Source organism: Bos javanicus, chromosome 26, assembly GCF_032452875.1.
Source record: "Bos javanicus breed banteng chromosome 26, ARS-OSU_banteng_1.0, whole genome shotgun sequence".
In the NCBI taxonomy this organism is placed as follows: domain Eukaryota; kingdom Metazoa; phylum Chordata; class Mammalia; order Artiodactyla; family Bovidae; genus Bos; species Bos javanicus.
The window spans coordinates 36669366-36683191 of NC_083893.1; the positions used below are offsets into that span (position 1 = coordinate 36669366).

The 13826-nt window shown below is 44.1% G+C and overlaps 1 protein-coding gene across 4 annotated transcripts in view; it reads left to right on the forward strand.

Annotated features, from left to right (window-relative positions):
* ENO4 (enolase 4) overlaps positions 1 to 13826 on the forward strand; it is a 28636-nt gene that overhangs the window by 13941 nt on the left and 869 nt on the right. For all 4 annotated transcript variants that reach the window (XM_061403606.1, XM_061403607.1, XM_061403604.1 and 1 more), the window contains 6 exons: positions 3732 to 3788; positions 5081 to 5248; positions 7326 to 7451; positions 8788 to 8983; positions 11102 to 11169; positions 11686 to 11803. In XM_061403606.1, the coding sequence (XP_061259590.1) occupies positions 3732 to 3788; positions 5081 to 5248; positions 7326 to 7451; positions 8788 to 8983; positions 11102 to 11169; positions 11686 to 11803 (733 nt within the window). The remainder of the gene's footprint in view (positions 1 to 3731; positions 3789 to 5080; positions 5249 to 7325; positions 7452 to 8787; positions 8984 to 11101; positions 11170 to 11685; positions 11804 to 13826) is intronic.

The following is a 13826-nucleotide window of genomic DNA, read 5'->3' on the forward strand; positions in this document are numbered from 1 at the left end:
GGCCGCTTGGTATGATGGTGAAGGCACGGTCACATGTGCCTGCTCAGAATCCCAGTGTTGGGCAAATGAATACCCTTGACTGAGAAGCCCTTGGGGGGGATGTCACAGAGGCTGGATGGGGGCAGCTGTGGAGGCACCAGGTGGTTCCATCATATTCTTTTTTTATTATTAATTTAAATCGGAAGATGACTGCTTTACAATGTTGTGTTGGTTTCTGCCATTCAACAGTGTGAATCAGCCGTAAGTATACATATATTCCCTGCCTCTTGAGCCTCCCTCCCATGCTACCCGCATCCCACCCTTCTAGGATGTCACAGAGCGCCGGGTTGGGCTGCGTGTGTTATACAGCGGCTTCCTATTAGCTGTCTTACACATGGCGGTGTATATGTTTCAATGCTACCCTCCCAATTCGTCCCACCCTCTCCTTCCTCCGCTGTGTCCACAAAGTGCATCTCTGTCCACAGACACATCAGGAATACCTGTTCAGATGCAGGAATGTACAGTCATGTTCTGACTGGGGTCGTGCACAGTGCACAGGCTGAGGGGCCCGATCCTTGTCTTTAACTTTGGAATAATGCTGCATTTATAGAGAAGCTGAGAGTTGGTGCAGAGAGTTCGCAAACACCCCCTCACCCCAGTTTCCCCCAGGGTTAACAGGATACATCACCGAAGCACATTTATCACAACTAAGAAACCAAAAGGCTGCGTTACTACTAACTGAGCTCTAGACTTTATTCAAATTTCACTGGTTTTTCCACTAACGTCCTTCTTCTGTTCCAGGATCCAATCCTGAGCCCACAGTTACATAGTGTGAGGCTTCTAAACTACATGATTAGGACGCACTAGCTGATTCTCCTGCAGGATGGGGGCCAAGTTGCCATCTCGAAATGTTGTGAAGGAACTTTGGCTCCAGTGCAATCTTGCCAGCGCTGAATCAGTGATGGGGGCAGGTGGCTGGGGCCCATGCCCTACAGTTGATCAGAATTGCTTTAAGCACCTGGCTACCCACTCCAGTATTCTTGCCTGGAGAATCTCATGGTCAGAAGAGCCTGGTGGGCTACAGTCCAAGGGGTCACAAAAAGTCGGACACCACCGAGTGACTAACACTTTCACACATTCATACTGGAGCCGGTTTCCGGGGTGATTTCCAGGAGGCCAACTTCCTTATAGGTGACCAGCCTGCAGAGACTCAGACTTGGGCAAGTTCACCTTGCCTTTTGCGTTGCCCCTTTACTAGCTGTGGGCCCTTGTGCCAATTACATAAGCTCTCCGCCTCAGGCTCCTCGTCCACAAAATGGATATGATACATTGTGAGGAGTATACAAGTTAAATACATGCAGTGTGCTCAGAGCTGACACAGCCATGAGCAGTGCCTATGGTGGTGGCTGTCAGAGCAGGTGGAGGAGATCCAGCTTAGAATATTAGAAATTCAGGATATTTGAGCTTTCTGGAGTCATCCTGACTTTCAAATTTTTAATTATACAATTTTAATTATACAGTTTATTTTTAATTATACAAGTAGCTCATGCATGTTCTTATGAAAATTCAAACACCGATAGAGCTAGTCCCCCTCACCCCACCCCTGTGCTAACTCTACCTGCCTGGACCCCACACTCACCACCACCCTCAGTTCCAGTTCCATCTCTAGAGCTGACCACTGTTAAAAACTGTGTGGTCTTCTAGCCTTTGTTTTGTATTTATACACACAGATATCACACATCCAAGTATATAGCATGATTTGTATTTAAAATCATGTAAAATTCTGCACAAATCTCTGCAGATGCTTTATTTTTTTACCCTTTTTATTTGTGTTCATCTTTTACTGATAATCTAGGAATTCTTTCTGTAATAAAGGCTTCAGTCCTTTCTACATGTCACATTAATACCTAATTTCCTCTACCATGTTGCCTGCCTTTTTAACTGTATTTTATGAAGTCATAGAGATGTTTTTTCTTTTTCAATTTTGACAAAATAAAATGTATCACTGTGTTCTTCTAAGGCAGTGGTTCTTAGTGGGGAGTGATTCTGCCCAAAGGGACAATTTACAATGCCCAGAGACGTTCTGGGTTGTCCCAGTTTGAGCTCTCCTGGCATCTAGAACGCTGAGATCAGGGATGCGGCTACACATCCGACAATGCATGAGGCAGCCCTTCAAGCAGAGGATCACCCAGTCAAAGTATCAAGAGTGCCACAGCTGCAAAACGCTGCTTTAGGACTTTTGCCCTTGCTCAGCTCTGGGCCATGAACATGCTGCTCTTTACCTGGAGGGCTCAGCACTCCCACGTTCCCGACTCCCACCAGGTATCTGCTTCTTCCGAGTCCCCTTCCCTGACTCTTACCCAGGGAAGTCCCCAGCTCTGCACTCCCCATCACACCGCCCTCCTCCTGGTTGTTACCTGCGTCTCACTATCTGCCATCACTAGATCACAGCTTCCTGAGCCAGTGCTGTGTGTGTGTCTCCCTGTCTCTCTCGGCACATCACTTCACTTCCTATATTATTTTTATTAATACCGAGGGATAGAAAGCTCAGCTGACTCCACAGTGAAAGGAAGCAGGATAACTTCTGTATTTGTGTATACTTGAGTATGAACCTTGTTGATTCTTGACAAACATGCCTCCACTTATAGAGGCAATAACTGCTGGGCATTAAAGTGCATCGTCTTTTGGGGGGGATGGCTATGCTGGGTCTTTGTTGATTTTGCACAGGCTTTCTCTTGTGCAGAAGCTGAAGCGCCAATACTTTGGCCACCTGATGCAAAGAACTGACTCATTAGAAAAGACTGACACTGAGAAATATTGAGGGCAGGAGGAGAAGAGGACGACAGAGGATGAGATGGTTGGATGGCATCACTGACTCATTGGACATGAGTTTGTACAAGCTCTGGGAGTTGGTGATGGACAGGGAAGCCTGGTGTGCTGCAGTCCATGGGGTTGCAAAGAGTCAGACACGCCTGAGCGACTGAACTGAACTGAACTTGTGGGGCACAGGTCCTAGGCACATGGACTTCAGTAGTTACAGCATTCAGGCTCAGTAGTCGTGACATATACAGGCTTAGCCATCCCATGGCATGTGGAATCTTCCTGGCCCAGGGATCGAGCCCATGTCCCCTGCATTGGCAGACAGGCTTCTGTCCACTGCGCCACCAGGGAAGTCCTAAAGAGCGTCCTATAAAAGGCTAAATCCATGTTCCAGTGTGCTGCCAATACTGCACACCGTGGGAGTGTCTCATTGGGAATTAGCTTTGCTTTTAATGTCACATGACATCACATACATCAGATCCAGCAGATTTAATGACCATCAGCTATTTCCGAAAGTCAAACCTATCCTGTAGGTGAGAGTGTTTGCACCATAAGAATATTTAAAACAATATGTTGGGCCTTTAAAAGCAAATCCCACACTGGGGTTATTCCTTACGGACAAGAAGGGGACTTAAGACCCTCCTGTAAAAAAGAATTCCTGAACACAGCAGGAGTCAGGACATGATGAGGGAATACTTATATAAGTAAAAATGCATGAACGTGTATATCCATACCCCCATACATTAGAGTGGTTGGCATCACCCGTGTGTGTGTGTGTGTGTATGTGTGTGAGAGAGAGAGAGAGAGAGAGACCTGAAGCATGACCAGCTCGGCTCAGAACAGTTGCCAGGTCAGAGGACCAAAAGCTCTGCCTGCTGCCACAGACATGTCTGAAAATCCCAAGTGACATATCTTTATCTTCTGTCCCACAGTCCCCTCCTCCAAAGCCAGAGACAAAAAAAAGTCACGATGGAGGCAAAAGAGGCCAAGTAAGTAAATGCATTTCCCACACTCTGTATGACAGGTCATTTATTCCCCGCCCCCTCCCCTCTCCCAAAGTCACTCTGCTCCAGGACCAGGCCTCACATAAACAGAAATCGCATGGTAATATGGCTTCAAGGGGACTGACCCAGGCGGCCAGCCCCCAGAGCTGGAATATCATTCCGTCCCTGCCTCTCCGGCAACAGGCTGCTGGGCCACCACTGCCCGCAGTCGTCTGGCCCACTGAAGTCTCAGACTTTGACCTTTCCCCAAGATCATTTGGGTCCTCACACCTTCTTCCACTGTCGTGCATCCTCTGTGCTGTGTCCTTTCAGCTGGAGTCGCCCATCCTTTTTAAAATAAAACCTTTCTTGAAGAAGAGTTACATTTTTTTAACTTGCATTTTCACAGTTGTGCTGCACTGTGCTTAGTCATGTCCAACTCTTTGAGACCCCATGGACTGTAGCCTGCCAGGCTTCTCTGTCCATGCTGATTCTCCAGGCAAGAATACTGGAGTGGGTTGCCCTGCTCTCCTCCAGGGGATCTTCCCAACCCAGAAATCAAACCCAGGTCTCCTGCACTGCAGGTGGATTCTGTACTGTGTGAACCACCAGAGAAGCCCTTTTAATAGTTCAGTTCAGTCACTCAGTTGTGTCCAACTCTTTGCAGCCCCATGGACTGCAGCACACCAGGCTTCCCTGTCCATCATCAACTCCCAGAGCTTACTCAAACTCATGTCCATTGAGTCGGTGATGCCATCCAACCATCTCATCCTCTGTCACCCGCTTCTCCTCCCACCTTCAATCTTTCCCAGCATCAGGGTCTTTTCCAATGAGTCAGTTCTTTGCATCAGGTGGCCTTTTAACAGTTATATCCTTCTAAAGGAAAATGGGACACAGGAAAGAGCAGGTCTAGAGGAAGAAGGCAGAGTTAGGAACAGGTGGGACAGACATGTATAGGGACAGACTGAAGACTCACCAGCCTGGTGGTCATGGCTCAGGTCAGCCCGTGTTCAGTGGTAGAGCCAACAGAGAGATGACATGGGCAACTAAAGAGAGAGGAGTGTGTTCCCAGGTCAAACTTGAAAACCTCGGGAGTAAGAAAACTGTTCCCAGATACTACAGAACATTCATCTGCCCAGAGGTCATGCAGACATGAGCAGGAACTAGGGACAGGGTGAATGGAGAGTCCGAGGACCCTGTGTTTGTAGAGTTGAGTCTGGTTATTAGCTGCCAACCACCAGAAGCTCTAAGAACCTTAGCGTGCTATATTTACACACGTGGTTTTCTTGATCCTGCAGCAGCAGATCACCGGCAAGATGTCCCATCTTGGCTGTTTAACCATTAATTACGACACTATAGAGCAGCCACTGCTCCTCATACAAGGAATCTGTGCGAACCTGGGGCTAGAATTGGGAACGAACCTGCATCTAGCCATCAACTGTGCCGCACATGAGCTGATGGACTACGTAAGTTTTCACTCAAGAGTTTTTGCCTTCGTTTCGGTCCCATTATTTTTAAATTAGAACTCAAAAGAGGAGCCTATCTGTTTATATTTCCAAACAAAGTCTATTTTTTCAAGTAATATCACGGAAGGGTCCAAATATAAATGGAGTTGGGAAAGCCCAGTTAGCTAATGACCAGACAACATGCTGTGCTGTGTTCAGTCACTCGGCTGCGTCCAACTCTGTGCAGCCCCATGGACTGCAGCCCGCCAGGCTCTTCCGTCCATGGGGATTCACCAGGCAAGAACACCGGAGTGGGTTGCCATCCCCTTCTCCAGGGGATCTTCACAACCCAGGGATCGAATCCAGGCCTCCCACATTGCAGATGGATTCTTTACCATCTGAGCCATCAGGGAAGCCTATAGTCTTCTTCTGACAGACAATAACATAGCCATATAACTTTAAATATTAACAGGAAATGTCATAATAGTTATATAGAGAAATTCTGTAATAAAAATGACTAAAATGGATTACTTACATTTAAATCATGAGAACTGCTGAAAAATAATTTAACAAATTGGTATGTTCTGCTGAGTACATTCATTTGGTTGATGAATGCTGAATTGGTCAAGCATAAAAAGCGAGTCAATTGTAACTATGACTTGACAAGCTCTTCTAGACACATGGTTCTTGGAGTTTTTGCTGGTGACTCACTTTTTAAATATAAAAAGTATTTCCAAGTTATTGAAGTTTTTGAAGAATAATTAGTAATGGTAATTAATGTCAAATTCAGGGGACATGACCAAATAGGATTCCACTTTAATTTGCAATTCTAATTTTTGACTTCAAAGGAAATCTTGAATAGTATATTAGAAACCTAAGTATCAGCTGACTTCTAAAGTTTTTAGTTTCCTATAGAAACTAAGCACAGAAAAGAATGTTTAATGTAATTTTCTATTCTTCACATAATGATTGGTTCCTAGGCATACCATTAAGAAAAATAATTGCATGTTTTCATCTACAACGTATACCATGAACTATGAATATACTGACTGCTAGCGCTAACGAGACTGGATATTTATTGCTTATATTCGGTAAAATGCATTAGCTAGATAGCAGATAATTCTTCTTATGTTAGTTCAAAGTCATTGAAAAAGTTAGTTCAAAGCATTTCCTCTCTGACAAGACAAGATTGTATAAGTTTTGCAGTATAGAAACTAAGAGTTCTTAACCACTTTTTAATGTGAAAAAAGTACAGAATCTTTTCAATGATGGACTTCTTAGGAACCTGCTTAATTCTAATGGAATCCATTCTGTTAGCAGCCACAGGAAGGCATTAGTAAATCAGAGTTATTCTGGTGCACTCCACCTCACTCCCTGTACCTAAATGCCCCAGGTACCAGTGCTGGACACAGATTTGGACTGGACATAAGGGTGCTGTGTTTGCAGACATCATACTAAATTCTCCAGGTCCGTTCACTCCTGTACGTAAGTACCTGGGGGCATTCCAGACTTCAGATGAACAGGCTACACTAGAATTCCACTTCCAAAACAATAGTCACTACTAGAACATGCCTGCTTGCTTTCACCTAAGTCTCTTTACATTTCATATTGACTGTTCATATCTCAAAAGTCTAGCCCCGCTTTCAAATTTAAAATATTCACAGTAAAGGAAACAAGCTAAATTCATTCACTGTGAGCTGAACAATGGTAGTTCTGGTAAGTAGGCAGGTTTGCACTGCTATTCTATTTATGAATTTATGTGATTGCACATCTTCCAAACAGCCAGGGATCTGGCATCACATCCTAAAACTGAAGTAAGGAATTACTCCTCTCCTACTCTGCAGGCAATTGTTTTGTGCAGAAGGTTTCATCTGAAGTCCGTGGGAAGAGCCGTATGAGGCATTCAGAGAAATGCAGACTTGATTTCCTCAGGTTGATATTTAACAGATAAAAAGGCACAGATTTCTCGTGTGAGGGTGGCCTGAAAATAACCTGCAGTCTTTTATATGAAATGAATGAAAGAAGTTGAATTGCATCTTTAATGTTGGAAGAACTCATCATTCAGCTTTTATTTTAATATCTTCTTTACACTTACCAGAGTAAAGGAAAGTATGAAGTGATGATGGGGACCTACAAAAATGCAGCTGAGATGGTTGACCTGTATGTGGATCTGATCAACAAGTTCCCTTCAATTATTGCCTTAATTGATCCTTTCAGGAAGGAGGTAATGGGATTCACCTTGAATTTCATAATAAAACAGAATAAAGTCTCATTGTTTTCTATCTGTAGATTTGAAATGTAATTTGGGCTGGGATATTTTACTTGGGCATTTATGAGAAAAGGCCCTTACCGGGCAAATGACTAGCAGAAACAGAATTACCTAGGAGTGTGCCCATCTACGGAATAAAACACGTATCCCCCAGCACTTCAGAGTACCTCTGTGTTTACCAGCAGCCTAAGTGATGGCAGATGAGCCTGCTGTGCTGGCTGGTGCTTCAATAGGTTAATCACACATCATTTCCAAGTGCTCACAGAAACAGAACTTCAACTAGGCCAAATGTTTTTTAACCTAAATTCAGTTACTACACATGTATAGAAGTTTAAAAAAAAACATATTCTTTAAGAGATTTGAGACATTGAGGTTTTCTGACCTGTTCACACTAATGCATCCAACAAGGACTGTCTATGTGCCTATAACTCTCACTCTTCCTAACCCACTTAAACTTCAAAACGTACATTCTTGATTTTATGAACTTGAGAGCCATTAGATATAGTGAGCAGATATCCTCTTTGAGATAACTCAGCTATTAAAATTTGAGGGACAGAGAGAGAGCTGGATCTTACTGGAGCCCCAGGCTCTCTCATTCCCATCTTTCCTTTCACAGCCTGGGCTACATCCCAGCACTTGTGAAAGATACTGAGCCCAGATCTTGCATCCCACCAGACGTTATCTGCTGCTGCTTGTCCCCAGGCTCTGGCCACAGCTCTTTTTTAATGTGATAAGATGCACCTGTATTGTCTGTCCTGATGGGACAGGTGGAAATCTAGTACAACAGCTGGGAAGACTGTATATTACTATTTAAATGAGCATTTCACTTCATTTGGTCTCACCAATTAAAAATAAGGGTGTTGGGAATGAGGGTCTACAGCCCTGCAGGCTCATTTCTTTCCATTGTCTTTTTACCAGAAATAACATTAACATCCTCCAACCAGCCAGTCTTTAGCAGCATCGTGGATAACACAGTGGGTGGGAAAAGCCTGTGCTTGAAGGATGTCAGAATCAACGTGGAGAAAAGCATTTAATGTGTATTAACATTTTATTCACTAGATCTTTAAGCTCAAATTTCATCACTGTAGGTTTCTATTCCACGAAGCCTATTAACTTGTGTGGCTGTGGTACAAGCAGCATTCAGCTGAAAAATGCAAAAAACAGAAAACTCCCCCTAAACCCCTAGCTTATGTATCTCAGAAAGGTGTCTAACTTTGATTGTCTATGATTCCTGTTGTTTTGTGACGATGCTCCATTCACTGTAATGACCAATTCTTAAATATCCACCCAGGACTCTGAACAGTGGGACAGCATCTATAATGCTCTTGGTTCCAGGTGTTACATAATTGCAGGCACCGCGTCCAAAAGCATCTCTAAACTGCTAGAGGAGGGCAACATCAGCATCCTCAAATGCAGCGGGCTGATCATAAAACACATAAACCAAACTACGATGTCGGACTTGGTGGAAATAACCAATCTCATTGACGGTGAGTGGAAATACAGATCTGAAAGACTCATTATGAACTTAAATACACAGTGCATCAGGCACTAAGAAGCATGGAGTCCATCTTGGAAGAAAAAAACACCCCAGCCCTTTGTGAGTGAATGGCACCCCACTCCAGTACTCTTGCCTGGAGAATCCCATGGACGGAGGAGTCTTGTGGACTGCAGTCCATGGGGTCTCGAAGAGTCGGACACGACTGAGCGACTTCGATTTCACTTTTCACTTTCATGCATTGGAGAAGGAAATGGCAACCCACTCCAGTGTTCTTGCCTGGAGAATCCCAGGGACAGGGGAGCCTGTGGGCTGCCGTCTATGGGGTCGCACAGAGTCGGACATGACTGAAGCGACTTAGCAGCAAAATGTACCTTACTACTGATTCAGTTCATAATGTTCTAAGAACAGCCCCACCCAGGAGGTCGCCCCTTTCAGGGAGGGCTACCACAAACACATGGCTGAGGCTGCTGTTCTCTCAGCTTCACAAAACACCACACTGATTCTTTTTATTCAATAATTAGCCCACACTGGCTTTTTTTTAGTTCCTCAAAAGTTTCAAGCTCTTTACGACCTACAGGTCTTTGAACATGCTGTTCCTTCAGCCTAGAATGCTTTGCCCTGTACCATTTAGTTGGCTAACTAGTTCTGATCCTTGAGATCTTCTTGACCTAAATGAAACCTCTTCAGATGTAGATGCTTTTTCCTAATTTTCCCCACCCGTCACTGGCTACTCTGAATCTTTCTCATCCCATATTTTCAACTGTAGTAACTGGCCACAGTTTGTTCAGTTGGGTCTGACTCTGCGAGCCCAGTTTTCTCTGTCCTCCACTATCTCCCGGACATCAAACTCAGGTCTTTTGAGTTGATGATGCCATCCAACTGTCTCATCTTCTTGTTGCCTCCTTTTCCAGGGTGTTCTTGGGAGTCTTGTTCACTTATGCACAGGGCCTGAAACATGAGTATCGTGAGTGGATCTCAGGAACTAAGCAGAAGGCTAGTCTCAGAGCTGGTGCAAGGCTCAGATGGAGACTGGGAGCCAGGGGCCTGGGCTGGTGGCAGAAGATGGAATGAAATGCCTGTGGTCCCTTTGCCTGCAGCCTGCCCCGGTCTAGGACCCAGGCAGGGTGGCTTGCAGGTGGTGGGAGAGACGCCCCAGGCCTGGCCTTTCTTCCTGGGCCTGGCACTTGGCAGACATTCTGTTCCATGCCAGATCACTGCTGTAACTCCTGCCTGTAAGACACAACACTGTCACCACAGGAAGAACTCTGGATTGCAGTCTTTGTAGGCTTTGACAAATTTTAAGGGGCTTTGAGATCTTTAAACGTGATTGATTAAGTACTATTAACACTGCTCTTCTAATAAGTCAACATTCAGAAAGACAGTTTTCCTTTGAACAAAACTTTACATGAATTGTGAAATCTGTTATTTAGGCATATGATGCCCTTGTACTTACTTGTATTTTGACTCTAAGATGCACATTTTTCTACATTGAACGTAGATGATTGTATCTTATAGCTGTGGTCTGAGAAATGTGTCAATCTAACTTGAGCATTTTTCCTCTTTAGTGGTAATAATGGTGCCTCTTACAATCGAGGGTATCTTAGATTTGATGAAACATAGCATTCATTTTGGAGAAGGCAATGGCACCCCACTCCAGTACTCTTGCCTGGAAAATCCCATGGACAGAAGAGCCTGGTAGGCTATAGTCCACCAGGTCGCTAAGTCAGACATGACTGAGCTACTTCACTTTCACTTTTTACTTTCATGCATTGGAGAAGGAAATGGCAACCCACTCGAGTGTTCTTGCCTGGAGAATCCCAGGGATGGTGGAGCCTGGTGGGCTGCTGTCTCTGGGGTCGCACAGAGTTGGACACGACTGAAGCAACTTAGCAGCAGTAGCAGCAGCATTCATTTAGTGTTCATTATCTACACAGATATAATCAGGGTACTAGAAATGCAAATATATGGGTTAGAATTCTCAGATGGTCAATGAATTGACTCTTCACAGTTTTAAACCTCTGGCAGACTTTAAAGTTTTATTCTGGAGGCTTGTATCTGTTGATTAGATTCGTACCATCTAAAATGAAACGAATTCCTCTGCTTACAGGTAAGAAGCTCATCGCTGTCTTTGGAAGCACAGAAGGAGAATCATCTGATGACAGCCTTGTCGATTTGGTAAGTGCTGAAAACTGGTCCATTGCAGAATTGCCAAAACACTGCTTTTATCATGAAATGGTGTTTCAGAGTGGTGGACTTTGGCAGACAAAGTCATGTAACCTTTTATGAAAGATTTGCTTCCTCCCAGACAGCTGCCTTTTGCAAAGACCTAATCTTTGAACTTTTAAAAACAAGAAAAATTGAAGTCCTGGGAAAATGATGAGCATACTTAAATGACTGGGGTGTGCACTTGCAATCTTACCTCCTAAAATGAAGTGATAAAGGCCAGAGTGTTCTTATATAAAAGTCAGACGCTCACATGACTGGGATAGCATCTGATGTACAGTCACACTATCTCTGTACCCCTGAGTCTTCTCGGCTTGTAAGCAGGCCACTTTACACTTACGAGATGAGAAACTGACTTGAGAGTAAAACCAAAACACACAGCGGCAGTGTGTGGGTCCCTCCTCCCTAACGAGTTTAGTTTAGCGAAATATGACTCCATTTAAAATAAGCTGTTCCTCATCCCTTTAGGCTGTTGGACTTGGTGTCCGGTTTATCAAGTTGGGAGGTCTTTCTCGTGGCGAACGGGTGACCAAGTACAATCGCCTCTTTACTATAGAGGAAGAACTTGGCCAGAATGGAACACTGGGTATGTGCTGCTTTCTGCTTTGTTTTCCTTTAGCCATGAATAAGAGAACAAAGATTGGGAGAGGGAGGAATAGAAGTCTCTCAGCAGGCGGGCAGGGGAATCCAAAGACTATAAATAAGTGCTGACAAAACCAGGATGGCATTTGCCACAATGTGCATTGTTTTCTTAATGGATTATCTATTTACCTGAATGTTTAAAACTCTCGCCGCCCCCCCTTTTTTTTTTTGATGAATAGGCTGTGTGATGCTTTTCAATAAACTTAATTGATTGGAATTTCCAAGCCTACCTTTTGTTATGGTCCAAGTTATACTTAAGGTTTCTCTGCACAGCCCAAGAAAGTTAAAGACAGATGTTTCCCTGGTGGTTCTTGGCAACAATTTGCCTTACTTAAGTAGACAGCGTGTTAATTTAATCTACCTTGGCAAGACTACAGTCTCAAGAGAAATGAACCAGTCATTTATGACATCAAACTTTGTAAATCTGCATGGATAGAAGCAGCTTATGTACCAGCTACCTGGAGAGAAAACCCCCAATATGCATTTTTACTCTTTATGTATTACTGTGATAGCCAAAAGCAAGCATGCAAAGATGTTTAAAGAGACCAATACTTGTCTTTGCAAAATTCTAAAACTATTTGCATTTTAAAATGGAATTGACAGACTGCAAAAAAGGATGTTATTTAAGTAGTGCTGACGTACTTGTTACCATAAATCAGGGGTCCCCAACTTGCGGGATCTAATGTCTGATGATCTGAGGTGGATCTGATGTAATTAATAACAAAGTGCACAATAAATGTAACGCACTTGAATCATCCCAGAGCCATCCATCCCCTCACCACCCTCCCCTGGTTCCTGGAAAAATTGTCTTCCATGAAACCAGTCCCTGGTGTCAAAAAGGCTGGGGGCCGGCCACTGCCATAAATGTAACTCTTGAATGAGATAGATACATTACAGCAAGTATTGTGGACAAGCAAGGAAGTCCTACTCAGTACAGGCGCTTTTTTCAGGGACCAATAGAAATAGTAACTATAAATGTGTCACATTTAACGTATGTAATGACCTTGACACACATCCTAAGATTTACAGGAAAAAAAAAGATATAATGGGGAGACTATGTCTCAGTCATGTAAGGGCAGTCAAAAGTTCGTATTATTTAGTGTGTAACATGAGGGCTTTTTTTTTCAAATGGGTAAAATTATATGGCTCCTACTTACTGTCTGATTAATTTTTGTCATCCTGACTCATGGAAGCTTTAGATTCCCTAAATGACTGATCACATTTCCAACCAGACTTCACCACAAGGGGAACAGCTGCTTCGGGGCATCAAAAAGGACTCTAGTGACCGGAGGCCCAGCTCCTCCCTGGTGACAGTGCCGGCCCCTGAGCATTCCGGAATGGATTAACAGATTAATGAGGATTTTGCTGACATTGGCAGTGGTCAATACTTGTGAAGGGGGACCAAAAAAACTGGAAAAGCAAACCACTCCACTGAGAGGTTGCGTAGGAAATCTTGGCAAAAGCTCAGCCGTTAAAACACTGTTCTTGCCTACAGGGACCTGAGTGCAACAGTCTAAGTCGACAGAGGCTGATCTTGGAATAGTTAGTTGGCAACGGTTTGTCTCATGCAGAGCACTGGCCTTCCCTCCAGTTCATCTTCCTTTTATCCTATGCTGCTCAGCCTCTGCCCAAAGTCCGCTGTACACCAGACGTTCCAGAATGTTGTCTAAGGATACAATGCAAACTGAACAAAACAAGTGTATTGCAGCTAACGTATAACCAATGACAGGCCCACTCTTTGGCAGTTCCAGAATCCTTTCTAATGGTGGTGTGACACCTCTGGACAGTTCTGAAGCTGCTCTCCTTTAAATCCTGTAACAAAGATCAAAACTGGAACCAGGGCCTTCCCTGCTGGCCCACTGGTTAAGACCCTGTGCTTCCAGTGCAGGGAGCATGGGTCTGATCCCTGGTCAGGGAACTAAGATCCCACATGTCACATAGCCAAAAAAAAAAGAAATCAGCCACTG